This window comes from Myxine glutinosa, chromosome 4 (genome assembly GCF_964187855.1).
Source record: "Myxine glutinosa chromosome 4, kmMyxGlut1.1, whole genome shotgun sequence".
Classification (NCBI taxonomy): domain Eukaryota; kingdom Metazoa; phylum Chordata; class Myxini; order Myxiniformes; family Myxinidae; genus Myxine; species Myxine glutinosa.
In genome coordinates, this window is record NC_136264.1 from 11627324 (window position 1) to 11654611 (window position 27288).

The 27288-nt window shown below is 42.1% G+C and overlaps 1 protein-coding gene across 5 annotated transcripts in view; it reads right to left on the reverse strand.

Annotated features, from left to right (window-relative positions):
* The window catches only part of LOC137424435 (dual specificity tyrosine-phosphorylation-regulated kinase 2), a 97753-nt gene that overhangs the window by 58653 nt on the left and 11812 nt on the right, over nucleotides 1-27288 (reverse strand). For 4 of the 5 annotated variants that reach the window (XM_068111890.2, XM_068111889.2, XM_068111888.2 and 1 more), the window contains 2 exons: nucleotides 21147-21225; nucleotides 15318-16217 (listed from right to left, as the gene is read on the reverse strand). In XM_068111890.2, the coding sequence (XP_067967991.2) occupies nucleotides 15318-16217; nucleotides 21147-21218 (972 nt within the window). In that variant the 5' untranslated portion in view covers nucleotides 21219-21225. Of the gene's footprint in view, nucleotides 1-15317; nucleotides 16218-21146; nucleotides 21226-21438; nucleotides 25657-27288 lie in introns of those variants that run through there. The other variant, XM_068111891.2, reaches the window with a different exon arrangement.

The window sequence follows — 27288 nt, forward strand, 5'->3', positions numbered from 1 at the left end:
AAAGTTTACATCGGTTTCACCAACATGAATAGTGGTAGGAAGTGAACATTGTAGAGGACATCTGTGCGATCTTACAATCATAGACTCTGTTTTAGCATCGTTCAGCTGAAGTTTGTTTTGGGTCATCCACGCCTTCACGTCGGCAATACAGCCTTATAACACTTCAACAGTGGGCACGATTTGTTGAATCGTGCTTCCTTTGTACAGCTGATTGTCGTCCGCAAAGGCGTGGTGATCAACTGAATGTCTGACAACAAGATCAAATAGAGGCTGTGTGTACAAAAGAAAGAGGATAGGTCCCAGGACTGAGCCCTGGGGAATGCCAAAGCGGAGAAGGGGCTGATTTCTGGCCATTGACAACAACTGTTTGCACTCTATCAGTAAGATAGGACATCAGCCAGGAAAGTGGAGTACCAGTTATACCAAATGTGATTTCAAGACGACGAATTAAGACACTATGGTCAATCATGTCAAAGGCGGCAGACAAATCCAAAAGAGCAAGAACGGAAACCTTACCACAGTCAAGAGAGGTCAGAAGATCATTGGTTATTCTTAGGAGAGCGGTCTCGGTGCTATGGCCTGGTCTATATGCTGACTGGCGAGAATTGAAAAGATTATTTGAAACTAGATGGTCATTCATCTGTGATAGCGCAATTCTTTCTGTGATCTTTGACAGGAAAGACAGGTTGGAGATAGGACGGTAATTTTTCATGTCGTTAAGGTCAAGGGCGGGCTTTTTAAGAAGTGGCTTAACAAGAGCTTGCTTAAAGAGAAGTGGAAATGAACCCGAAGTCAGAGAATCATTGATAACTGCAGTAATAAATGGGAGGAGGGTGTTCAAACACTCAATAAACAAATCGGTGGGAAGGGGGTCAAGATCACATGTTTTTGTGTTTGACTTGAGGATTGTACATTTGACAATTTCCTCAGTAACAGGAGTAAACGAACTAAGAGGTCGTCGTCCGTGAAAGCAGTGGCCAGCATCATCGAAGGAAAGGAGTGACTGCTTGTCAAGATTGTTTCTTATTGACTGAATTTTATTGTGAAAGAAATGCAGGAAGCGTTGGGGTAGTTCGTTTTGAGGAAACACAGTGGGAAGAACGGATTTATTTTTGGTGGCAAGCAGGCGGTTGGTAATGCTGAACAGTTTCTTGCAGGAGGAGCTCCTAGTAATCCGATCAGAAATATATGACGTTTTTGCTTTCAGAATGATTGTTATGACGAGTCTTTTAGCTATGTTATACAACTGTTTATGGACTGTGAGGCCAGTCTTCAGCCACTGTCTCTCGGCACGTCGTCGTTCCTTTTTGGCAGCCCTGACTTCGTCGCTGACTGCGCTGAACCACAGAGTACTCCTGCGTCTGGGAACGGCGCGCCGTGTCGCTGGAGCATGACAGTCCAACGCTGTGCGGAGGCAACGGTCGAGGGCTTCTGCAGTGACATAGGAACGGCCAGAGAGACGGGTGCGAAGGTCCACTTTAAAGGCGGAACGGTCGATGGCACGAATGTTGTGGGCAGTGATGAAGGTGGGCTGAAGACGAGGAACAGCAATACTCAGGTGGCTGGTGACACAGAAGTGGTCCGAGGTGATAGCACAGGTCACTGACGTGGACTGCACCAACTGATCATCGCATCTGTGCACTAACCAATCCAGGATGTGTCCTTTAACGTGTGTAGGTTGGGAGACAGACTGAGACAGACTAAGAGTAGAAAGGAGGTCAATGATCTTTGAAGTGAGAGGATGTTGTGGTTGGTCGTAGTGGACGTTGAAATCTCCAAGAATCAAGATGAAACCAGGAAGAGTATTGCAGTGGTCGAGCAGATTAGGAAGCTGGGTCACGAACATAGAGTCAGTAAGCTTGTTTTTCCGGTTAGGTGGAGGAAAAGAAGAAATGGAAAGAGGCAGAAGAAGAAATGAAGAGTGTTTTCTGACAGAGTGAAGGTGACATGGGCTAGCTCGTAGGATGAATGGTCGAACGAAAAAGTCGTGGTGAAGGAAACAAAGGGAGAGAAGTTGTCTCTGTACATAACAGCCACGCCCCCACCCCTGGAGGAGCGAGGAAATGACTGCAGGGTGTATCCAGGTGGGGTGAGATCAGCACACCTCGCTTCGTCGCCACTGGGTCGGAGCCAAGTTTCGGTCAGAAAAAGCACGTCAATATCATTATCTAGAATAAAAGAGGTAATTTTGGTTCGCTTGTCAGGACTACTTACAGACTGAGCGTTGAATAAGGCGAGATACAGGTCAGAACGGTGTTGTTTTGGTGCTGTGTATGTTCTACAGGGATAGATGAGGTTAGGCCGAAAAAAATATATTGCTGGTCTCTGGTCAGACCAAAGTTCCAGAATTGATGCGACGATGTGGGTTTTTTTTATTTTATTTTTTATTTTTTGAAAAGCATGGATTGCACATATAGAGGTGTTTTTTGTGTCCTCATGCCTTGCGGTCCTCGTCATCTGCTGTGGCGCCGTCCAGAGAGAAATTAAAGACAGCCAATGGGACTTGTAGGCCTTTTTTTTTTGTAAATAATGAACACAAGCTTAAGTTATTTTAAAATGTATTTATTCTGAAAATTATTAAGTTCTTCAAGCACATTATAGACTGCCATTTCGATCTCTAGATCGCCTCGCCGTACCGTTAAACATTCCAATGCGTCGATCGCGTCAACACTGCGCATGCGCAAGTGGTCTAACAGGCCGATGGTCTCCCACGATCTCTTCTCCCTGTCCACCAGATTATCACAGACACTTACTACTTCATGACAAACGAGATAGGATCCAGGCCTAACTAACGAGACCACCCACAGCTCTTTAGGCCTTCTGGTTGCTTCACACGAACCCGACAAAGAACGTCTTCGTTTCAATAAATGACAATATCCAGCCGATAGAGGCCTTGCATCACGTGGGCGTCGTCCATGGCAACCAGTTCCGGCCGCCATCTTGGGTGGCATAAACAACATGGCGGGAAAGCTGTCGTTTCGTCAGACGGACCTGTCAGTTTACGCCCGTAGCTTGCCCGTTGAGGCGTTTTCGCGGTATTGCGAGAAACCGAGGCTGTGTCATCTGCCTGTGGACCCATGTGGACCCACAAGTACGCCACACGCACTCCACGGTCCACACACACTCCACACGTACGCCACAAGTACGCCACGCACACTCCACACGTACACCACAAGTACGCCATACGTATGCCACACACACTCCACATGTACGCCACACGTACGCCACACGTACGCCACACATACGCCACACACACTCCACAAGTACGCCACAAGTACGCCACACACACTCCACATGTACACCACAAGTACGCCACACACACTCCACACACACTCCACACGGACGCCACAAGTACGCCACACATACGCCACACACACTCCACAAGTACGCCACACGTACGCCACACACACTCCACACGTACGCCATACACACTCCACATGTACGTAACCAAATGCCTAATCCTGCTTTTCACTTCGCGAGCGAAGGTAACAACCTCATGAGCCATATTCTCACCTGAGAGCTGCAGTCAAGGCAGCTATGAAACCGTTTTAGCGTTGTGTCGTCCGGATGAAATCGGGCTGAACATCCGACAGCACAACAACTCTTTACCATCGTGTAGGGGGCAATTTATATGTGAGACGAGTTTCAAATTGTCGCCATGACGTATGGTGGCAGAAGCAATGTTTTGCCACCCAAGCGGTCACGTGACTAAGACGATTACGTCACATGCAACTTCCCTATTGGATTCATGACGTCACGGCACACAATAAAAATTGTTGAAGCGCAGGGTCAAAATCGATGCGCGCGCTGACCAGAACCCGGAAATATATTTTTCTCGGCCTTATTGAAGTTGACAGGGGACACTTTTTTGCAGGAATTATTAAAATATGGGCCGGGCCGTCGCTGGTCGCGAAGAGAAATCACAATCGGTATTTTTCTCTGCTTTCTCCTCCCGCCTCGCTTTGTGCGTTTTCGTTTTGTGTGAAAGAAGACAAGATGGGGAGAGAAGGGGAAGCACACAAACACAACATTTGAGAGCAGGGAGATGCTCTGGAGGGATAGGGCTTGGGGGGAGGAGGCGTGGGAAGGGAGGTGGGGGGGGGGGGGGGGGGATGGGAGAAGTATAAAACACAAGGACACCAAAGACTTCCAGGACAGAAGTTGGTATTTCAAAAAAGTGGATTTGGGGTGAAATTAGCGGGGGAAGAAAAGATCAAGGTTTTGGATGGGGGAACATAAGAGATGGTGGTGAACAGCTGTTTTAAAGACCTGGAGGGTGGAGTGGGATTGAAGAGAGTGAGGGAGTTTGTTCCAGAGGCGGGAGAAAAGAGGAATGAAGGAGTGAAGGTGAGCAGCGAGTCTTGATTTTGGCAGTTTAACCATAAGAGGGTTGCAGGCAGATCTTGTGCGACCTGTAGGAATATTTGGGGGACAGAGCCCAGAGAGAGCTGGGGGGGGGGGGGCAAGGCCAGAGAGGAGTCGGTAGAAGACGGAAAGACCACCAACCTGCCTGCGGTGAGTGAGTGAAAGGCCCTTGGAGTTAGCTTCATCGCGGGAGATTCCAATGATTCTGAATGCTTTGGTTTCAACAGCGTGAAGACGAGCTAAGTGTGAGGCAGGAGCACCAGCCCAGAGGGGAGAGCAGTATTCCATTGAGCTGCAGATGAAAGCCTTGTATGTGGTGAGGAGCTCAGGTGTGCCAAGGAAGGACTTCGCAAGACGGAGGTTGCCCAGTCGGCGACTGGCTTTGGAGGCCAGATTTGAAATGTGGTTTTCCCAGGAAAGATCATGGCAGACAGTGAGACCCAAAAGCTTGAGTGACAGAACTTCTTGGAGAGGATTATTCAGAAAGTGGATGGGAGGGTTGTCCAGTCGGTCTTTTCGGAGAGACATCATAAGAGTGTGAGATTTGTCAGGATTGAAAGACATGTTCCACTTGTTTGCCCAGTCTGTGATTTTGTCCAGGTCTGCAGAGAGTGAGGAAGCTGCAGACTGCCGATCTGAGGGATGAGGAATGGAGCGACAGAGAGTAGAGTCATCAGCAAAGAGATAGAGAGGATTTTCAAGAGAGTCAGAGAGATCATTGATGAAGACCAGAAAAAGCACAGGGCCCAGAACACTGCCTTGTGGAACTCCAGCCTGAACAGGAAGAGGAGATGAGAGAAACCCATTCGGAGCCACACGTTGACTACGACTAGAGAGGAAGTCCGCCAGCCATGCGTGGAGATTTCCATGGATACCAAAGGAGGAGTGTTTGGTGAGCAGAGCGGGGTGCCAGACTGTATCGAAGGCATGTGATATGTCAAGGGAGACAGCTGTAATTTCCTGTTTGGCATTGAGGACCTCCATCCATTGTTGAGAAAGCAGAAGCAGCATGTCCAGAGTAGAGTAACCAGGTCTGAAACCAAATTGATGATCAGAGATCAAGCTATTGGAGAAGAGGAAAGATTTCATATCTGAAGCAATGATGGATTCCACGACTTTGCTGATAATTGGGAGAAGGCTGATTGAAGGCTCTTAAAATTGTACGGTATCTTTCACAAAGAGTAAATGGTTGTTGCTTGCACCTTAGCCAAGTTCAAAATTCTTGCCCCAACTTCTGCAGCTGGGAGGGCAATGGCAACCCACCTAGTGTATTTCCTTACCCAAATATACACTCATTCGGCAGTCGCCAGAGATTCAGGAAGCAGGTTTCCGCAAATCACATTGGTCACGTGGCCTTAATCTTAAAAAAAAAAAAGGTTAGCTTAAGGTGAACAAAAGTCTTAACCAATAGCATGCTTGTGTGTTTCGTTCCTGTCTTCCCAGCAATTGTTATTTTTGGTTGTTTTGTCAAGTGTTGCATCAGCAGAACTGAAGAACGGAAAAGCTCTACCTTGCACTACCTTGAAGTAGATATTAAAGGTATCACCTGCCGGAAGCTCTACATAGAGACATAACTGGGCCATCCGAGTGATACGATACTTGATACGTTCAAACGTAAAGTCACCTTTTCACAGGTAATTGTAACGATGGTCATTATGCTACTTGTTATACGCCCAGGAGGATGGAGTGTTTGAAAAAGCAAAGTTGCTGAATGTCACCTGATAACGCAACTCACGAAAACATGAATATTGGGTTTCAGTAACCAACGGGTGATACTTGCCACAAGTGCACACACCCACAAACCCGGAATGATATCATCAGTGACATAAACATACATGGGGGCAATAACCCTGGCGCTCACCTGGTAGAATAAACAGTATACTGCACAAACTAAGGGTATTTTAAACCAATTTCAATGGTTGCTAGAAGACATGGCAGCAGGTAGAATCATACTAACATAATCACAAGACTTTAAACAAAACAAAGAAAAAAATACCTATTTTGAGGGGCAACTTCCCCCAAACCCCCAACCCCATATACCTCCTCAGGCCCCAATTTTTATAATGCCTTGAACAAACATTGGTACATCATGGGTGATGAAGGTTGTGGTGAAGTTTCATCAAAATTGCATGTATAGTTTATGAGAATAAAGCAAATACCTATTTTAGGGGGGGGGGGGGGCAACCTCCACCTCCCACCCCCCCTAGATACCCAAAGGGGCAGATTTTTTTAATGCCATGAACAAACTTTGATACAGCATGGGTGGTGAAGGTTGTGGTGAAGCTTCATCAGAATTGTGTGTGTACTTTCAGAGAAGAAAGCAAATATCTAATTTGGGGGGTCAAACCTGGACCTACATTGACCCCCCCATAACCCCCTGAGACTTCAATGTTCTCAGTGCCGTGAACAAACTTCGGTACATCATGGGGGATGAAGGTTGTGGTCAATTTTCATCGAAATTGTGTGTGTAGTTTCAGAGGAGAAAGCAAATATCTATTTTGGGGTGTTAAACCTGGATGCACTTTAACCCCGGGAAAAACCGCCTTAGACCCCGATTGTTTTTTAATGCCATGAACAAACTTTAGTCGCAACACAACAAATATCATTTGTGCCAAATTTGGTCACAATCCCTTCAGCGGTTTCGGAGAAGAAGTTGCAAGTGTTTACGGACGGACTGATGGACGGACAAAGCGCCATCACATAAGCTCCCCTGAACTTCGGTCCAGGTGAGCTAATGATATGGAACAAGGGCACAGAAATTCCAAATGTAGTATGTAGTAAATATGTATGGATGAATGGAAATGGATAAAGTGTTCCCAATAGGTTTTAAATATATTCCAATGCAATTGTATAGAGTATAATGAAGACCAGGTACCATATATCAATCAAATAAAGACCGATTCTGCGTCAGTCTATACTTGTTACACATTGAGTGCTTCATCGTAATTATTTCCATTGCACTCAATGAAGTTACACTTTCAGCAATCTTTTCTTCATTCAATACAATTATCCGAACAGTAGAAAAAGTGAAGTTTAATGCTTTGGCAATTTGTAAATATGGGGAAGGAGGGATAACAGCAATTGCTTGCTTAAAGTAAATACGTAAATATGCTTACTTATAAGAATCGGTAATTTCTTTAAAATTTCAGATTTCACTCCAGATTTTCACAGTTATTTCGTCCACCAGTTCCGATCTTAAACTATGAAGACTGATATAGATTATATACTTTAAGTAGTCCGTGAGAGGTCATCCTGAATGGTGGATTAAGTCGGCAAGAAGGCAGATTAAATATGCCGAAACAAAATGGTGGATCAAGACCCTGCAACGTAAATGCGGGCTGACCAAGGGTATGCCTGTTTTTGGTTGTCATTTAATAAGCCTGTTAATTATCTTCAAAAAGGGGATGTTTAACGTTCCCCAAACACCCAGTTTTCATTCATGCACTTCATTGGAGTTCCCTTAGTATGCATGCAAAATTTTGGCCCACTAGATTTCATGGTTTTGGAGTCACTGAGGACACACACACACAAACACACACACACTGACTTTTATTATTATTGATATACAGGGTTCGCAATATAAAGTCACATTTCTATCTACATTTTAAAATTACATTAATGAACAGGATTATAAATAATTAAATTGATACATGTGGGAACATCACATGCCCAGACCAGGAATCAAACCCAGGTCCTCTGGAAAACCGTACCAGTGCTCCGCCTTCTGAGCTCTCTGGGCAACGCTGACCAAGCATGAAATTTTCCCACACATAGAATTGCCACTTACTTTCCGTCTTTCCGCCAATGTAATTTTCCCACATATATCAATTTAATTATTTAATCCTGTTCATTAATCGAATTGCTTCATTACACCCCCAGTGGTGTTTATAATAGAGGACATTGATTTGTCCCCCCTTGGAGGAAGACCCTCCAAGGAACCCTCTCGTGTTCAGGCCGTTGGTGATCCTATGGTTGGCAGCGAGTGCCCCGGAAGCATTGACGGAAAAAGAGTGGCAATCATATGTGTGGGAAAATTTAATGCTCAGTCAGGGTCGCCCAGATAGCTCAGATGGCGGAGCACTGGTATGGTTTTCCAGAGGACCTGGGTTCGATTCCTGGTCTGGGCACGTGATGTTCCCACATATATCAATTTAACATTTTAAAATGTCTTGTTAACATTGAAAGTGTGTCGATGGTTGTTTTTGTCACAATCTGTGTTAATGTACAGGGGAGGGGGTCTTCACGATGCGTCCAAGATGTGTTCCAGAAAAGTTGGACTTAAAACGAAACGACGGATAGTGGGGAATTTTCCCCACAAGAGTTAGTATAATTGGGTGGGAGGGGGATGCGTTCCAACACTTAGTTTATGCCTTTTGCAACATCACACAACAAGCCGAGCAATCGAAAAGTACGTATGAAACAGACAAAACAGGGAAAAAAATCCGATAGCTTAATCGAATTTTAAAACCCAAACCCTTTTTATCTTGTTTATCGTATCTTTTAACTATTTTATAACGATAATTTTGAAATCTTACACCTTGAAAATCTCTAATCGTCTCTGTCAAGCTGCCCCCATCAGTCCTTCACCCTCTAAATTATCCTTCCCACGAGGCCAAGTTCCCACTAGGCAAAGTGGGTTCCCCCATGGACCCAGGCTCCAGCTTTTGTGCCATCACAAACACCCGTGCGGCGATATACAGTCACGTGAAAAAGTAAGTACACCCCATGTAAAGTTTTGACTTTTTCAACATATTTCAACATACAGCTATTTGATCTTCATTTCAACAATATTGCTAGATAAAGGTGATATAATATAACAAATATCATGAAACATTTACATTTTGTAGTCCATTGTATAATTTAAATAAACATAAATGTAAATTTCGCATGTGGAAAAAGTAAGTACACCCCCACATTTATCACTACTTCAAATACCTAAAATTAGAATCAGGTGCACCAGCTCAGGTGCAAATGATTAGAACATCGTTAGAGAGGATCTTGGAGGAACCTGTCTTATTTGAACCTCAGACATTTCGTTTGGTTTGCTCTTTGTTGTTGAAGTGTGCGGCTTCACCATGCCTAGATCAAAAGAACTCTCTGAGGCCTTCAGAAAGAAGGTTATAGATGCCTACGAGTCTGGGAATGAATTTAAAAAGATCTCCAAACAATTTGAAATCCATCATTCGACTGTCTGGAAGATCATCTACAAGTGGAGAAAATTCCAAACAACTGCCAACTTGTTCAGGCCAGGCCGCCCCAGCAAGTTCAGCCCGAGAGCAGACCGCAAGATGCTGAAAGATGTCTCTAAGAACCCCAGAATGTCATCACAGGACCTACAGGTAGCTCTTGCCACTGTTGATGTCAAAGTGCACGAGTCTACCATTAGAAAGAGGCTGCACAAATTTTATCAACATGGGAGGTATGCCAGGAGGAAATCTTTGCTGTCCAGAAAGAACATCAGGGCAAGACTAAAGTTTGCCAATGAACACCTAGGCAAATACCAGCACTCTGGAACAATGTACTCTGGACAGATGAGTCAAATGTAGAGCTATTTGGCCACAGTACCAGAAGACGTTTGGCGAAAACCAAAGACAGCATTTGACCACAAGAATCTGATACCAACTGTAAAGCATGGTGGTGGAAATATTATGGTTTGGGGCAGCTTTGCTGCATCAGGGCCTGGGCAGCTCACCATCATAGAATCCACGATGAATTCTTCATTGTACCAGAGGGTGCTTGAGGATAATGTGAGGCCATGTGTCGGAAAGTTGAAGCTCAACCGAAGGTGGACCTTGCAACATGACAATGACCCTAAACATACCAGTAAATCCACCAAGGAATGGCTGAAAATAAAGAAATGGAGGGTTCTGGAATGGCCAAATCAAAGCCTGGATCTAAATCCCATCGAGATGTTGTGTGGGGATTTTAAACGCGCTGTGCATGCAAGAAACCCCTCAAACATCGCACAGCTGAAAGAATTCTGCATGGAGGAGTGGGCAAAAATTTCTCCCAGTTAATGTCAGAGACTGGTAGACAGTTATAAGAAAGGCCTACTTGAGGTTGTTTCTGCCAAAGGGGGCAATACCACCGATTAGAGCCAAGGGTGTACTTACTTTTTCACGTGACTGTATCAGGGGAGACGGCTCGGATTTCCTGTCTGGCATTGAAGGCCTCCATCCATTGTTGTGACAGCAGAAGAAGCATGTCCAGAGTAGAGTTGTTTTTGTATGCAGCCTGTGGCTGCTGGTTGCATCATTTCTCTGGAAGCACGTTGTGCCGCTGATGCAGTGCCGCAATTACCAGTGAGCTGGTGCTCAATTTGACGACCTCGGAGGGATGAGAGGCTGAGTCAACCCCCTGGCATTAATTCAGCGATCGACCAGGATTCGAACCCAGGATGCTAGGATCCCAAGACAGCACCCTAACCGCTAAGCCAACACCAGGCTTCAGAGTAGAATTACCTGGTCTGAATCCAAATTGATGATCGGAGATCAAGCCATTGGAGAAGAGGAAAGATTTGATATCCGAAGCAATGATTGATTCGATGACCTTACTGATAATTGGGAGCAGGCTGATTGGTCTGTAGTTGCAAGGATCTGTTTTTGCACCTTTTTTGTGTAAAGCGGTGATGTTAGCTGATTTTCAAGATGCTGGCAGATGACCTTGAGCAAAAGATAGGGTGAAGAGCACAGAGAGAGGGTGAGATAGAGCGGAAGAGCAGGATTTTAGGACCCGTGGGCTGATGCCGTCTGGTCCAGTTGCAGAATCAGAGTCGAGGGTTGACAAAAACTTATCTGCCAGGAACAGTTGGGTTCGACTGGGTAAGGTGGGTAAAGAGAGCGATGGGTTTGGGACACAAGATGTTGATGAAAACACAGAGTTGAGGCATTCAGTTTGTTTCATGTCTGCCATGTGTCATGTTGAGTTTTTGGGCAGCCAAAAAAAGCTGCACAAGGTATGTAAGCTGTTTTGTAAGCTCTACAAGTTAAGCCTTTTGCTGTTTCATCATTTCTACAAGGTCGGCCTTTTGCTGTTTTGTAAGCTCAACAAGGTAAGCCCTTTGCTGTTTCGTAAGTTCAACAAGGTAAGCCCTTTGCTGTTTCATAAGCTCAACAAGGTCAGCCTTTGCTGTTCCATAAGCTCTATAAGGTAAGCCCTTTTGCTGTTTTGTAAGCTCTACAAAGCAGGCCTTTTGCTGTTTTGTAAGCTCTGCAAGGACGGCCTTTTGCTGTTTTGTAAGCTCTGCAAGGACGGCCTTTTGCTGTTTTGTAAGCTCTACAAGGTTGGCCTTCTGCTGTTTTGTAAGCTCAACAAGGTAAGCCCTTTGCTGTTTTATAAGCTCTACAAGGTAGGCCTTTTGCGGTTTTGTAAGCTCTACAAGGTCGGCCTTTTGCTGTTTTGTAAGCTCTGCAAGGTCGGCCTTTTGCTGTTTTGTAAGCTCTACAATGTAAGCCTTTTGTGTTGTGTAAGCTCTACAAGGTCGGCCTTTTGCTATTTCGTATGCTCTACAAAGTAAGCCCTTTGCTGTTTTGTAAGCTCTACAGGGTAAGCCTTTTGCTGCTTTGTAAGCTGTACAAGGTCGGTCTTTTGCTGTTTTGTAAGCTGTACAAGGTCGGTCTTTTGCTGTTTTGTAAGCTCTACAATGTAAGCCTTTTGCTGTTTTGTAAACTCTACAAGGTCGGCCTTTTGCTATTTCGTAAGCTCGACAAGGTAAGCCCTTTTTCTGTTCTGTAAACTATAAAATAAGCCTTTGCTGTTCCGTAAGCTCTACAAGGACGGCCTTTTGCTGTTTTGTAAGCTCTACAAGGTAAGCCTTTTGCTGTTTTGTAAGCTCTACAATGTAAGCCTTTTGCTGTTTTGTAAGCTCTACAAGGTAAGCCTTTTGCTGTTTTGTAAGCTCTACAAGGTAAGCCTTTTGCTGCTTTGTAAGCTCTACAAGGTAAGCCTTTTGCTGTTTTGTAAGCTCTACAAGGTAAGCCTTTTGCTGTTTTGTAAGCTCTACAAGGTAAGCCTTTTTCTGTTTTGTAAGCTCTATAAGGTAAGCCTGTTGTACTCCATTCCCACTCAGCTCACATGTATTTGGCATTTCAAAAACTGATCACGATTTGGCATTTTAAATAATGTTGTTGTGGTTGTTTTGCCACCAAAAAAATGTATATTTAAATTTACCGTTGGTTTTCCTTCTTTTTCATAAAGTGTCCTCGGGCATCGCCACGAGTATAATAAACGGCGACAAGGATTCCTGCTTCTTCTCGAGCAAGTAAGGAGGCTAATTGAGGAATTTTACCTCATAGTGGATGGAACGGGGTTGTGAGGGATGCCGCACAGGTTGGCACCACCAATCATGAATCCATACAACTCTTGTTACCTCCGCCAACAAAGGTGGATGGGGGTTATGTTTACCTTCGCAAAAGCGGAAGGTTATGTTTTGATCGCTGTGTATTTATTTGTATGTCTGTGTGTGTGTGTGTGTGTGTATGTTATTCGCATAACTCAAAAAGTATTCAACCGATTCGCATGAAATTTGGTGGGATGATTGGTTATTATACGGGACACATTTGATTAGATTTTGGAATCGATCGGGTCAAAGGTCAAGGTCAAGGTCATGAAAAGGTCAAAATCGTCTTTTTACCATAGCGCGGTCAATTTGTGTCCAATTTGTATGAAACTAATGCCAAAATGCTTTGCTACACAGATCTTGTAGTCTTTTATTTTGGCAACAAAAGTAGCTGCGGCGAAGGTATGCGCTCTACCGAGTGCCCGTTCTAGTTTCACCTGTGTCTGTCTGTCCGTTTGTCCGTTTGTGAACAAAATATCTCAAAAAGTCGTGGACGGATTCGGACGAAATTTGGCAGCGATGTAGCGGATGTGACAAGGACGAAATGATTCGATTTTGGTGAAGATCCGAATCCGGCTCGTAGAATTTCTAAAGTGATTCTTCACCATTGGGAGATGGGGCCAAAAACGATACATGGCGGGATATCTCAAAAAGTAATGGATGGATTTGGACGAAATTTGGTGGACAGGTTTGTCTGTGACAATGACGATTCGATTCCATTTTGGTGCAGATCTGAATATGGATTCGGATATGAGAATTATTTAATTCTTCAAGTGATTCTTCATCATTGGGAGATTCGGCCAAAAACGATACATGGCGGGATATCTCAAAAAGTAATGGACGTATTTGGACGAAACTTGTTGGAAAGGTTGTGTGTGTGACAAGGACGATTCGATTCGATTTTGGTGAAGATCTGAATATGGATTCGGATATGAGAATTATTTAATTCTTCAAGCGATTCTTCACCATTGAGAGATAGGGCAAAAACGATACATGGCGGGATATCTCCAAAAGTAATGGACGTATTTGGACGAAACTTGTTGGAAAGGTTGTGTGTGTGACAAGGACGATTTGATTCGATTTTAGTGAAGATCTGAATATGGATTCGGATATGAGAATTATTTAATTCTTCAAGTGATTCTTCATCATTGGGAGATTCGGCCAAAAACGATACATGGCGGGATATCTCAAAAAGTAATGGATGGATTTGGACGAAACTTGGTGGACAGGTTGTGTGTGTGACAAGGACGATTTGATTCGATTTTAGTGAAGATCTGAATATGGATTCGGATATGAGAATTATTTAATTCTTCAAGTGATTCTTCATCATTGGGAGATTCGGCCAAAAACGATACATGGCGGGATATCTCAAAAAGTAATGGATGGATTTGGACGAAACTTGGTGGACAGGTTGGGTGTGACAAGGACGATTCGATTCGATTTTGGTGCAGATCTGAATATGGATTCGGATATGAGAATTATTTAATTCTTCAAGTGATTCTTCACCATTGAGAGATAGGGTCAAAAACTATACATAGCGGGATATCTCAAAAAGGTAATGGACGTATTTGGACGAAACTTGTTGGAAAGGTTGTGTGTGTGACAAGGACGATTCGATTCGATTTTGGTGCAGATCTGAATATGGATTCGGATATGAGAATTATTTAATTCTTCAAGTGATTCTTCATCATTGGGAGATTCGGCCAAAAACGATACATGGCGGGATATCTCAAAAAGTAATGGACGTATTTGGACGAAACTTGTTGGAAAGGTTGTGTGTGTGACAAGGACGATTCGATTCGATTTTGGTGAAGATCTGAATATGGATTCGGATATGAGAATTATTTAATTCTTCAAGCGATTCTTCACCATTGAGAGATAGGGCAAAAACGATACATGGCGTGATATCTCAAAAAGTAATGGATGGATTTGGACGAAACTTGGTGGACAGGTTGGGTGTGTGACAAGGAAGAATCGATTCGATTTTGGTGAAGATCTGAGTATGGATTCGGATATGAGAATTATTTAATTCTTCATTGATTTTTCACCATTGGGAGATAGGGCCAAAAACTATACATAGCGGGATATCTCAAAAAGTAATGGACGGATTTGGACTAAAGTTGTTGGAAAGGTTGTGTGTTTGACAAGGACGATTCGATTCGATTTTGGTGAAGATCTGAATATGGATTCGGATATGAGAATTATTTAATTCTTCATTGATTTTTCACCATTGGGAGATTCGGCCAAAAATTATACATAGTGGGATATGTCAAAAAGTAATGGACGGATTTGGATGAAACTTGGTGGACATGTTGGGTGTCTGACAAGGACGATTGGATTCGATTTTGGTGAAAATCCGGATCCAGCTAGTAGAATTTTAAAGTGATTCTTCACCATTGAATGATATGGCCAACCAGGTGGAGGTATGTTCTCTACTGAGTGCCGTTCCAATTATACAGGTAACCATGCCAGGTGAAATGAAATATCAAAGATACCTTACTATAAAGGGCAACCTTCTTTTGACAAATAGAAGGAAAAGAAATATTCCAGCTGTGCAACACGTTACTGCAGCCAAACAAAACACACGTGTAAACGTCACAAAGAAGCAACACACCTTGATTCCGCTGTGCCCGTGCTGCTTCAGAAGAACGTTTTCGGGCTTCAGGTCACAGTGAATGATCCGGCTCCTTCTCAGTGCTTCCAGACATTTCAGGATTGCATGTGCGAATTTCCGCACCAGCAGAAGGTCAAACCCCCTGTAGTCGTGTTTCTTAACGAGCTCAAACAGGTTTATGGAAAGGAGCTCAAATGTCATGCACACATGTCCTCGGAAGGTGAAGCTTTCCAGCAGGTGCACGATGTTGAGCGTTCCATCCGCATCCTGCTTACGCAAGAGTTCCAAGATTTTAATTTCCACAGCGGCTTGGGATTGAAAACTCTTTTGATTGCGTACCATCTTTAGTGCGACCTGCCTGTGCTCCTTGTGGTCGAACACCTTGAGGACCTGACCAAAGCTACCCTTACCGATGACCTTCAGAATCTCGTACCGGTAAGCCACGTGGTCGTGCGCTACCACAATGTAGCAACCGTTGGCATCATCAAAAGCACCGGGCTTGCCAGCTTTGACTCCGGCGCCTGCACATCGGCGCTTCTCTGAACCAGGACCAAGGAAGTAAATGTCTGGATATGAGAATATCTCATGATGCTCGAAGGCCGATAAGCTAGCCATGTGATGTCCCATCGCCTCATTGGGTGCCATTGGTAGAGAAGGAAATTTACTCGTAGCTAATTCTGATGAAGCTCCTGGAAAAGTAGTTTTCTGAGATGTTGAGGTCCTCACTGGTCCCCCAGGCCCCCTGGTCCCCCCATTTGCTGCGGCTGCTGGGGCACGGATGGCGTTGGTCCGTGGGGCAAGGGCGACCCGTTTGCCATGGACGGTGCTGCCCGATGCGCCGGTCCAGTTGACAGCACCACCCGGCTGAGGTTTGCCGTTATGAGACTTGCCAACCGCCATCTAATAAGGATGGAAACAAAAACAACAAGAAAAAGAGTTAAAGAATGTAAATACGAACTTTCAAGAAAATGTTTCTAAAACTTTTGATATCAGCCGTGTAGTTAGGTCCAAAACTTCAATTCCGTGACCATTTTCTGGCTAGTAAGGTTTGACGATTGATTTGACTTCTATTGACATTTTATAACAAAAATAGCCTCCATGTCCCTCCCAAAAAGCCCGCCATTTTTCGCCAGAGGCCCGAATCCAAGATGGCCGCCGGCACTATCTTGAAAAATTAAGTTTTCAACCAGAACACCTAGAATCACGTACAAAGACACTTTTTTGGGTAATTTGACCACGAGGATGCCGAATCTGACATTCGTTTGACGTTATGACATTATTTTGACCCAGAAATCCAAGATGGCCACCATCCAGTAGAGCGAAAATGCAACTTTTGTACTTAAACATGTTAAAGAAACTACCTCCATAAGGATATCTTGCAGTAAAGTAATTGATGATTGCATGACAAGTAAACTCATTACACTTCAAAATAAGCTATTTTTAATAGCTGTGACTTGAACAGTTTTCAAATGAAGTAATTAATCAATATGACCTTTAATTATATGATTAGTCCGAATCGGAGCATTCTGCTTCACTAGAATCTGAATCATCAGATTCCGATGAATCTCCCCACCTTGATGAGAACATAGTGGGCTTTGGCCGGACGGGAGGCTCCCCACGTTTTATCGTCCTATACGGCTTAACTACCTGCATCTCAGATGCCTTCTCAGTTAGTGCCTGTGACACAATCTTTGCGTCTGTGATGCGTGTTTGCTCATCCTGGATGTTAGCCTCATAATCCGGTACAAGACGTTCTAGACGCTGCAGAAACATCCAGTTACAGCGGTGTGCAGTACCCCCTCCTGTCAACGTGTCGTTGGTAAAGTCATCATTGTCAATGATACTAATGCTTGGTTCTCCCTCAGCGATCTCATCAGGACAGATAAAACATCGCTCGAGGTCATGCATGGTCCAGAGGTCACGTAGGAGAAGCACGTTCGGGTAGCTGATCCCCATGCCCAGCTTGTAGTAAGAGTCAATAAGCTCCTTGCTGCGAGTCATCCCATGAAGGGTGACGGTGGCATTGATGGCGGTAGTGGTGGGTCGCTTTGTAATGTACTGCGTGATGAGAGAGGTGAGAGAGAGTGTGCTGGGAGACAGATCTACCTCTTTCTTCCCCTGCAAAGCAGATAGCAGCTGCACCATGAGAGGCGAGAGCTCTTCCTCCTCTTCTAGCTCCTCGACTCTTGGCGGCCATGGGATGGGTTTGATTGACGACATCATCCTTGAGCCGCTTAGCCACATTGTGCACCAGTTGTTCACTGCTAACACCGATGGCGGAGAGTGCTGCTTCAACATATGAACCACCCCCAGACGTGTCATAGACTAGGTCGCTCTGGTTTCTCTGAGGGCGGGAGTGGAAGCCGATCTTGCCCTCAAACTCCCGGGTCAGGATATCTTTGATAAAGGATGACTTGATGCTGGATGTTGAGAAGCCATACCGAGATATGATAGAGCTGTAGTCTTTGAGGAGGCTCTGTAGCGACCTTAGCTCACGTTCCTCAAAGATAACTGTTCTGATGTGGTCAAAGAAGATAGTCTGAGCCTCACGGAGATTGACATTGTGCATGCGTGGGAGTTTGTCATCTTCACTCATTTTCTGGTAACTACGCACATATTTCAACCAGCATTTGTTGTGATATCTGATCTCAATCGCATATGGGTCATCAGCTGCATAATCGATCACACAGTTGATTCTGTCTCGCATGCTCTGATCTTCGAGGACCACCGTGTGACTCTTGAACGTTGCCCATGCATTATCATACGAAATCAGGGACAGCTTTGATTCTGGGTGCTTTGCCGACTCCGGTTTACAGCACCAGACACATTTTGTTTTTTCATGTATCAGCCCTTCTACACTTGATCGCAGCCGCTTGGCAGGTGGAGAAGCAGCCGGGGGAAAAGCCTCAGACATGGACGAAGACTGAGATTGGCATTCCTTGACTTCTCGTTTTTTCTGTCTTGTCTTGGCCTGCTCCAGTTTATTAGCATTCCATAAGGTCAGCCCACATGATTTATGGACACATTGTCTGCCGGGACCATTATCCCAATTGACTGTTGCATAAACGTCTCCGAACTTGTCAAGACCGCTCCATAACAGGGCTTTTTTCTTGAGATTTTCCCAACTCTCAACGGAGGTAACGACATCAGTGGCTTCATTGCAAAGCCCGCCACACTAGAGGACACACGGAACGGTGGACATTCTCTTGACGGCTATCTTCTGAATACTGCGCTTCTCAGTGCCGTCTCATTCGCTCGTATACTCCCTGGAAAGACAGAAATAAGTATATGACATTACACACACAGACAAATAAAAAACAAGAAAATAGCAATTCACTAATCAGGACCTCAATTCCGTGGCCAGTATAGATTTAGCCAAAATAATGTGTTAATTCATGATCATATGTTCTCCCATTTAAAAGTTGCATTTTCGCTCTACTGGATGGTGGCCATCTTGGATTTCTGGGGCAAAATAATGTCATAACGTCAAAATAATGTCAGATTCGGAATCCTCGTGGTCAAATTACACAAAAAAGTGTCTTTGTACGTGATTCTAGGTGTTCTGGTTCAAAACTTAATTTTTCAAGATAGTGCCGGCGGCCATCTTGGATTCGGGCCTCTGGCGAAAAATGGCGGGATTTTTGGGAGGGACATAGAGGCTATTTTTGTTATAAAATGTCAATAGAAGTCAAATCAATCGTCAAACCTTACTAGCCAGAAAATGGTCACGGAATTGAAGTTTTGGACCTAACTAGTGCCACGTACCTGCCAGCTCCTGCCACCAGTGACGATTGCAAAGACAGCAGGCCTAGCACTAGATGGCTCTTTTCACACTTTGCCCAAATCCACCTCTATTATGAATGCACAGTACAGCTACAACAAGCAACATAAGAACCCACACGTTCAGGTATTTACTGTACTTTAGAAAAGGATTTTGCTTAATCATTAACACAAGGTGTGAACAGTTGCCAAGCAACAAACAAACAAGCGACCAGGCTTGGTTCATTTACATTTGCCCTGTGCATTCCAGCTGTCTTGTTGCCACGCCTTGCATACCCTGGTGGGCGTGGCATGCTATCTGGAACATCAGGTGTGCATATCAAAACAAACAAGCTGCCGAACACACCCAGGGAACTCGGCGCACAGATCATCTCAATGTTTTTTTTGTTTGTTTGTTTGTTTTTATGTAGAAGGCTCCAGGTACAGACTACGTCGTCCTCATCGAGGCCAGGCCTAAATAAAAGAGCTGCATTGATAGAAAAGTGAAGAGAGAGAGACTAGTCGAAGAGTTTTTGAGGAAGTATAAAATGTGCTTTTTGAAAAGGGGAAGATCGTAAGTGTTTGGAAACACATGGGAAGGTAAAGAGTTCTGGAGTTTGGCAGTGGAGGGTAAGAAACAAACATCATAACAAGCCACCCTTGAGTTTCCAATGGCCACACCCTAATCATGAGATGTCGTGGCTTGTCGAGTATTCCGTGGTCTCACTAATGGCGGAGGTACACAAGCAGCAAGTTCTTGGGAGCAGAAGCCGAAGTAATATCTGTAGAAAAGAGAAAGAGCCAACTTTGCGGCGTAATTCGAGCAGGTCGAGTTTTGAGGTCAGATTGGGAGAGTTGATAAGTCGGATTACTTTGGATTCAATTCTGTCCAGGAAGTATGTGGAGCTAGAGCCTCCCCAGGTGTGAGAGCAGCACTCTATACAAGGACGAATCAATCCTTTATATAGTTGAAGCAACTGTTGAGAGAATAAGAATCTTCGACATCTGAACAGGACTCCGAGTTTTTTCGAGGCAGACTTAGCTATGTGTGTGATGTGTGGATTCCAGGATAGATTTGATGTTATGGTAGTAGCCGACGAAGCCGGTGTTGTCAATGAACGCGTACGTATTATGTTGAAAAGCCAGATTTTGCTGGATCCTTTGAGAATTTCGAAGCTTTGACGCACCAAATCGCTCCATGGAGGCCGCCATCTTGCGGATGCGGAAGTATGCATAAACATGCGAAAAAGTTCAATCGAGGCTTTGGCTTCACCCGCTCATTGTGGCTTTGCAGTCGGGTCATATTACCGAGGAGGTTTATTGTATCACATGGTGTAATTGTGGAGCTTTCAACGGAGATTGGAGAGTTGAGAGGAGTTTTCAAGAAAGAGATGGGAAGAAATTTAGTTTTAGAAGCATTAAACTTAACCTGATTATATTTACCCCACTGGGAAATCTTGTTCAAATCCAAATTTAAAGGATGTAAATATTATGTATCCTGAGCAAATTGTACAGGAAGTGACGTCAACGCTGGTGAAATCATTTCGAGAAAAACAAACATGGCAGCCAACACAGACACATGTGCAGTAGAGCAAACGAGTAACCTGAAGTTCATCGGGAAGAAGAACATCAAAACACTTGAAATTCACAGGAGACCGTCTGCCATCTTTACACAGAATGGAGCAGGTCGCAGCAGAACAAAAGGGAGAGTAGAACGAGGGGGGACATGAACAGCAGGGTTAGTTGTTAGGGTTAGGGTTAGGGTTAGGGTTAGTTGTTAGGGTTAGGGTTAGGGTTAGGGTTAGTTGTTAGGGTTAGGGTTAGTTGTTAGGGTTAGGGTTAGGGTTAGGGTTAGGGTTAGTTGTTAGGGTTAGGGTTAGGGTTAGGGTTAGGGTTAGTTGTTAGGGTTAGGGTTAGGGTTAGGGTTAGGGTTAGGGTTAGGGTTAGGTACGTACAACTCAAATATCATCGTCAAAAGAGAATTGCATTCGAGCGGTTTGATCGCCCGCATTTCCACAATTGTCTCCAATCAACACATGATATTCACCTTGCCCCGCCATCCAAGTTTACCTGTCGTGTATGCAATGGGGGCAGAGCCCTCTGCCGCACACCTTGACCGTGAGGACGCCATACAGGCAGCATTCCTTACCTAGGAGAGATTAAAAACATAATCAACATGTTTTCCTCCTCATGACCTCATTAGCATGGAAAAGTAGTTTCCATTTTGAGGTATTCAGACTTTGACATGGTATGATTACAAGCATTGATTAGGAGGCCGATTGTTAGGGTTGTCACGTGATTTAGTAATTTTATAAATGCATTCAAGTGTCCTCAGGTGTTGCGCTGGCCATTTTGTAACTACCATGGAAAAGACGGACATTTTGCCTCAATCTTGGAGAAGCTTGCACGGTCTGTTCAATTTGCTCAGTTTAAACTTGCTGTCCGACCCCCTCCATCATCCCCACAGCTGAAAGAATAGGGGGAGCAGGGGAGCAGGCTTCTCAAGTTCCAGCACCTGGTCACATGATGCGCCTCCAATACACATCAAAAAGTAACCAAGGAGCTTGAACCTCAGTTCAGGTGAGCTTTGAGTAAAGGGGAAGTGTTGAGATGGGCGAAACTGGGAGGAATAAAAAGAAAACACGAGACAAAGGTCACCCCGTGCCCGCTTTTCTTGGTACTCAGCAGGTGAGGCAGTCTTTATGACCTTCTCAAGAACAGGAACACTCCACCAGAACCTGAAACTCAGAGTTTCCCAACTCCAGGTACCAGCGTGAACGGCATGGGTACCTGTTTGCAGCATTTATTCCACTGAGGCCAAGCTAGAAGATAACTGTGCACAGGTGACTGCTCTGGTCAACATGGAATCTGCATCAGGTGTGCCATAATCTCCATCCGGAGTTAATCTCCTTTACTCAAACCAAGATTCTCCCCGTTGCCATGAGAACGACGCATGGACTTATAACAAACCTCCCCAGAATGGGCAGAAATGTCTCTGAGGAAAGGTTCCCTCGGTGTGTCTTGCATGTTTACCTCCACTACTGAAGGTGGATGGAGGTGATATTTTCACTCCTGTCTGTTTGTGAACAAGATATCTCACAAAGTTGTGGACGAATTCGGAAGAAACTTGGTGAACGAGTTGGGAAAGCGACAAGAACAAGCCGAATCGATTTCGGTTCAGGTCCGAATCCCGATCCAACCCGTCAGTGGGATACAAAGCATAAACTGTCTGGCGGAGGTATGCGGTCTACCGATTGCCCTTCTAGTTTCATATGTGTTGAATATGTAAGCACTTAACTCTGTGCAGGGCATGCGTGTAAAAACCTACGGCTCGAGGGAATTCACATGCTCTAGTATGGTAGAATTCAACTAGAAGGGCACTCTTCGACATCACGATGTCGACTGATATACCTCCACCCACGTTATTACATCATTATAATACTTGTATCAAGTTTGATTTAAATCCATTCAGCTGTTCACAAGTTCTCACATTTTTACCTGACATGACCTCTGACCTTTGGTCTTTGACCTCAGGACCCCCAAAATCTAATCAATTAATTTTTACATCATTATACATATCTGTACCAAGTTTGAATTAGATCCCTTCAGCCATTCTCGAGTTATGGACATATTACAGACTTTGACCTTTGACCTCTTGCCCCCAAATTCTAATCATTTAATCTTTACAACATTATACATACCCGTACCAAGTTTGAATTAGATCCCTTTAGCCATTCGCGAGTTATAGTCATATTACAGACTTTGACCTTTGACCTCTTGACCCCAAATTCTAATCAGTTAATCTTTACAACATTATACATACCCGTACCAAGCTTGAATTAGATCCCTTCAGCCATTCTCGAGTTATAGACCTATTACAGACTTTGACCTTTGGCCTTTGACCCCAAAATCGAATCAGGTCATCTTTACATCATTATACATAATTATGCCAAATTTGGTCAGAATCTCATCACTGGTTCACCAGTCATCACGGAAACAGTATTTTCTACCTAACATGACCTCTGACCTTTGACCTCGTCACCCCAAATGTAATCCCTTCATCTTTACCTCATTATACATACCTGCACCAAGTTTGACTAAGATCCGTTTAGCCGTTCTCAGGTTATCGCGGTAACGCAAACCTATCATGGACGGATGGACGGACGGACGGACGGACGGACGGACAACCTGAAAACATTATGCCTCCGGCGACTTCATCAAACGGAGGCATTAAAACTTTGCATGCCGGTATTGGCCAATTACATGCATGACCAGCCGCCTAGCCATGACAGGTATGTTACCTAATTTTTAACAAGTATGTTTAGTCTTGCTAATGTGGAACTCCTAGGACTGGTGAACTGTACACGTCCATGGTTAGAGAGGCCAAAGGATAATTGGTGCCAGCGATGGTCAGTAGCGAAAATTGCTCGCCTCGATTCCTTGTGGTTCATCACAGAAAAAAATAAATCATGAGGCCACTGGGAAATAACATGATAGGTTCATTTGAACTTGCGCTCCATGTGACCCCAGGATTGCAGCAGGTGCTTTAGATGCATCTGCCCGTGGCTAGGTTACAGGAACCATTACAAAATGGTTTATGCATTTTATACAAAGAAGCAATGTCAGCTGCTTTTTTTTGTTGTTGTTTTTTTTGTTTTTTTTGTATACAGGATCGAGGCTCGTGTAAGAGATAACATTAATCACACAAAAAGTCAAACCGACACATAAAACACAAAATAAGGGGAGTGGTAGACAAGATGGGGAGAGAGGGGGAAGGACACAAACACAACATTTGAGAGCAGGGACATCAGGAGATCTGTGGGAGGGAGAGGGCTTTGGGGGAAGAAGGGGGGGCGGTGGGAAAAGTATAAAAACACATGGACACTGCAAAGACTTCCAGGAAAGAAGTTGTAATTTCAAAAAAGTGGATCTGGGGTGAATTAGCGGGGGTAGAAAAGATGACGTAGAAATTAGCGGGGGTAGAAAATATGGGTAGAAAGATGCTTCTTGAAGTATGCAAAAAAATTTGTATTCCTTAATTTTGGCAATCATATAACTTGACAAGGCCAACGACTGGACTTGATCTTTCATTTAAAAATGAAGCAGAACATGTGTGCACTACAAAAGTGATCATACGTATGTCCGTGCGTTCCATCATCAACAAATCTTTTGGAGAACAATCCAACAGATCAAAAAACGAAAATTCCAAAAGTGGGTGTAAACAAACAACATTTTTCTCTATGCAGTGGGATCCACAGCGAAGGAAAACCCAGCCTTGGTATAAAACTATCAATGATGATGAGGATGGGGAGTCTTTTCGGGCCACAATTTTTCCACAATTTCTCATTTTTCTCATAAATTTCAATTTCAATCCCATCAATTCAATTTTTCAATCAAAATCAAAATTCAATCAAAATCCCATCAATTCAAATTTTCTATTTCAATCCCATCAATTCAATTTTTCAATCAAAATTCAATCAAAATCCCATTAATTCAAATTTTCTATTTCAATCCCATCAATTCAATTTTTCAATCAAAATCAAAATTCAATCAAAATCCCATCAATTCAAATTTTCTATTTCAATCCCATCAATTCAATTTTTCAATCAAATTCAAAATTCAATCAAAATCCCATCAATTCAAATTTTCTATTTCAATCCCATCAATTCAATTTTTCAATCAAAATCAAAATTCAATCAAAATCCCATCAATTCAAATTTCCTATTTCAATTCCATCAATTCAATTTTTCAATCAAAATCAAAATTCAATCAAAATCCCATCAATTCAAATTTTCTATTTCAATCCCATCAATTCAATTTTTCAATCAAATTCAAAATTCAATTAAAATCCCATCAATTCAAATTTTCTATTTCAATCCCATCAATTCAATTTTTCAATAAAAATCAAAATTCAATCAAAATCCCATCAATTCAAATTTTCTATTTCAATCCCATCAATTTAATTTTTCAATCAAATTCAAAATTCAATCAAAATCCCATCAATTCAAATTTTCTATTTCAATCCCATCAATTCAATTTTTCAATCAAAATCAAAATTCAATCAAAATCCCATCAATTCAAATTTCCTATTTCAATTCCATCAATTCAATTTTTCAATCAAAATCAAAATTCAATCAAAACCCCATCAATTCAAATTTTCTATTTCAATCCCATCAATTCAATTTTTCAATCAAATTCAAAATTCAATTAAAATCCCATCAATTCAAATTTTATATTTCAATCCCATCAATTCAATTTTTCAATCAAATTCAAAATTCAATTAAAATCCCATCAATTCAAATTTTCTATTTCAATCCCATCAATTCAATTTTTCAATCAAAATCAAAATTCAATCAAAATCTCATCAATTCAAATTTTCTATTTCAATCCCATCAATTCAATTTTTCAATCAAATTCAAAATTCAATCAAAATCCCATCAATTCAAATTTTCTATTTCAATCCCATCAATTCTATTGTTCAATCAAAATCAAAATTCAATCAAAATCCCATCAATTCAAATTTTCTATTTCAATCCCATCAATTCAATTTTTCAATCAAAATCAAAATTCAATCAAAATCCCATCAATTCAAATTTCCTATTTCAATTCCATCAATTCAATTTTTCAATCAAAATCAAAATTCAATCAAAATCCCATCAATTCAAATTTCCTATTTCAATCCCATCAATTCAATTTTTCAATCTAAATTCAATCAAAATCCCATCAATTCAAATTTTCTATTTCAATCCCATCAATTCAATTGTTCAATCAAAATCAAAATTCAATCAAAATCCCATCAATTCAAATTTCCTATTTCAATCCCATCAATTCAATTTTTCAATCTAAATTCAATCAAAATCCCATCAATTCAAATTTTCTATTTCAATCCCATCAATTCAATTGTTCAATCAAAATCAAAATTCAATCAAAATCCCATCAATTCAAATTTCCTATTTCAATTCCATCAATTCAATTTTTCAATCAAAATCAAAATTCAATCAAAATCCCATCAATTCAAATTTTCTATTTCAATCCCATCAATTCAATTGTTCAATCAAATTCTAAATTCAATCAAAATCCCATCAATTCAAATTTTCTATTTCAATCCCATCAATTCAATTTTTCAATCAAAATCAAAATTCAATCAAAATCCCATCAATTCAAATTTTCTATTTCAATCCCATCAATTAAATTCTTCAATCAAATTCAAAATTCAATCAAAATCCTATCAATTCAAATTTTCTATTTCAATCCCATCAATTCAATTTTTCAATCAAAATCAAAATTCAATCAAAATCCCATCAATTCAAATTTTCTATTTCAATCCCATCAATTCAATTCTTCAATCAAATTCAAAATTCAATAAAAATCCCATCAATTCAATTTTTCAATTAAAATCAAAATTCAATCAAAATCCCATCAATTCAAATTTCCTATTTCAATCCCATCAATTCAATTTTTCAATCTAAATTCAATCAAAATCCCATCAATTCAAATTTTCTATTTCAATCCCATCAATTCAATTGTTCAATCAAAATCAAAATTCAATCAAAATCCCATCAATTCAAATTTCCTATTTCAATTCCATCAATTCAATTTTTCAATCAAAATCAAAATTCAATCAAAATCCCATCAATTCAAATTTTCTATTTCAATCCCATCAATTCAATTGTTCAATCAAATTCTAAATTCAATCAAAATCCCATCAATTCAAATTTTCTATTTCAATCCCATCAATTCAATTTTTCAATCAAAATCAAAATTCAATCAAAATCCCATCAATTCAAATTTTCTATTTCAATCCCATCAATTAAATTCTTCAATCAAATTCAAAATTCAATCAAAATCCTATCAATTCAAATTTTCTATTTCAATCCCATCAATTCAATTTTTCAATCAAAATCAAAATTCAATCAAAATCCCATCAATTCAAATTTTCTATTTCAATCCCATCAATTCAATTTTTCAATCAAAATCCAAATTCAATCAAAATCCCATCAATTCAAATTTTCTATTTCAATCCCATCAATTAAATTCTTCAATCAAATTCAAAATTCAATAAAAATCCCATCAATTCAATTTTTCAATTAAAATCAAAATTCAATCAAAATCCCATCAATTCAAATTTTCTATTTCAATCCCATTTCGGGCCCATCATGTCCTTCAGCTGAACAATAAGTAATAATAAAAACACTTAGTGACAGTATCTTAG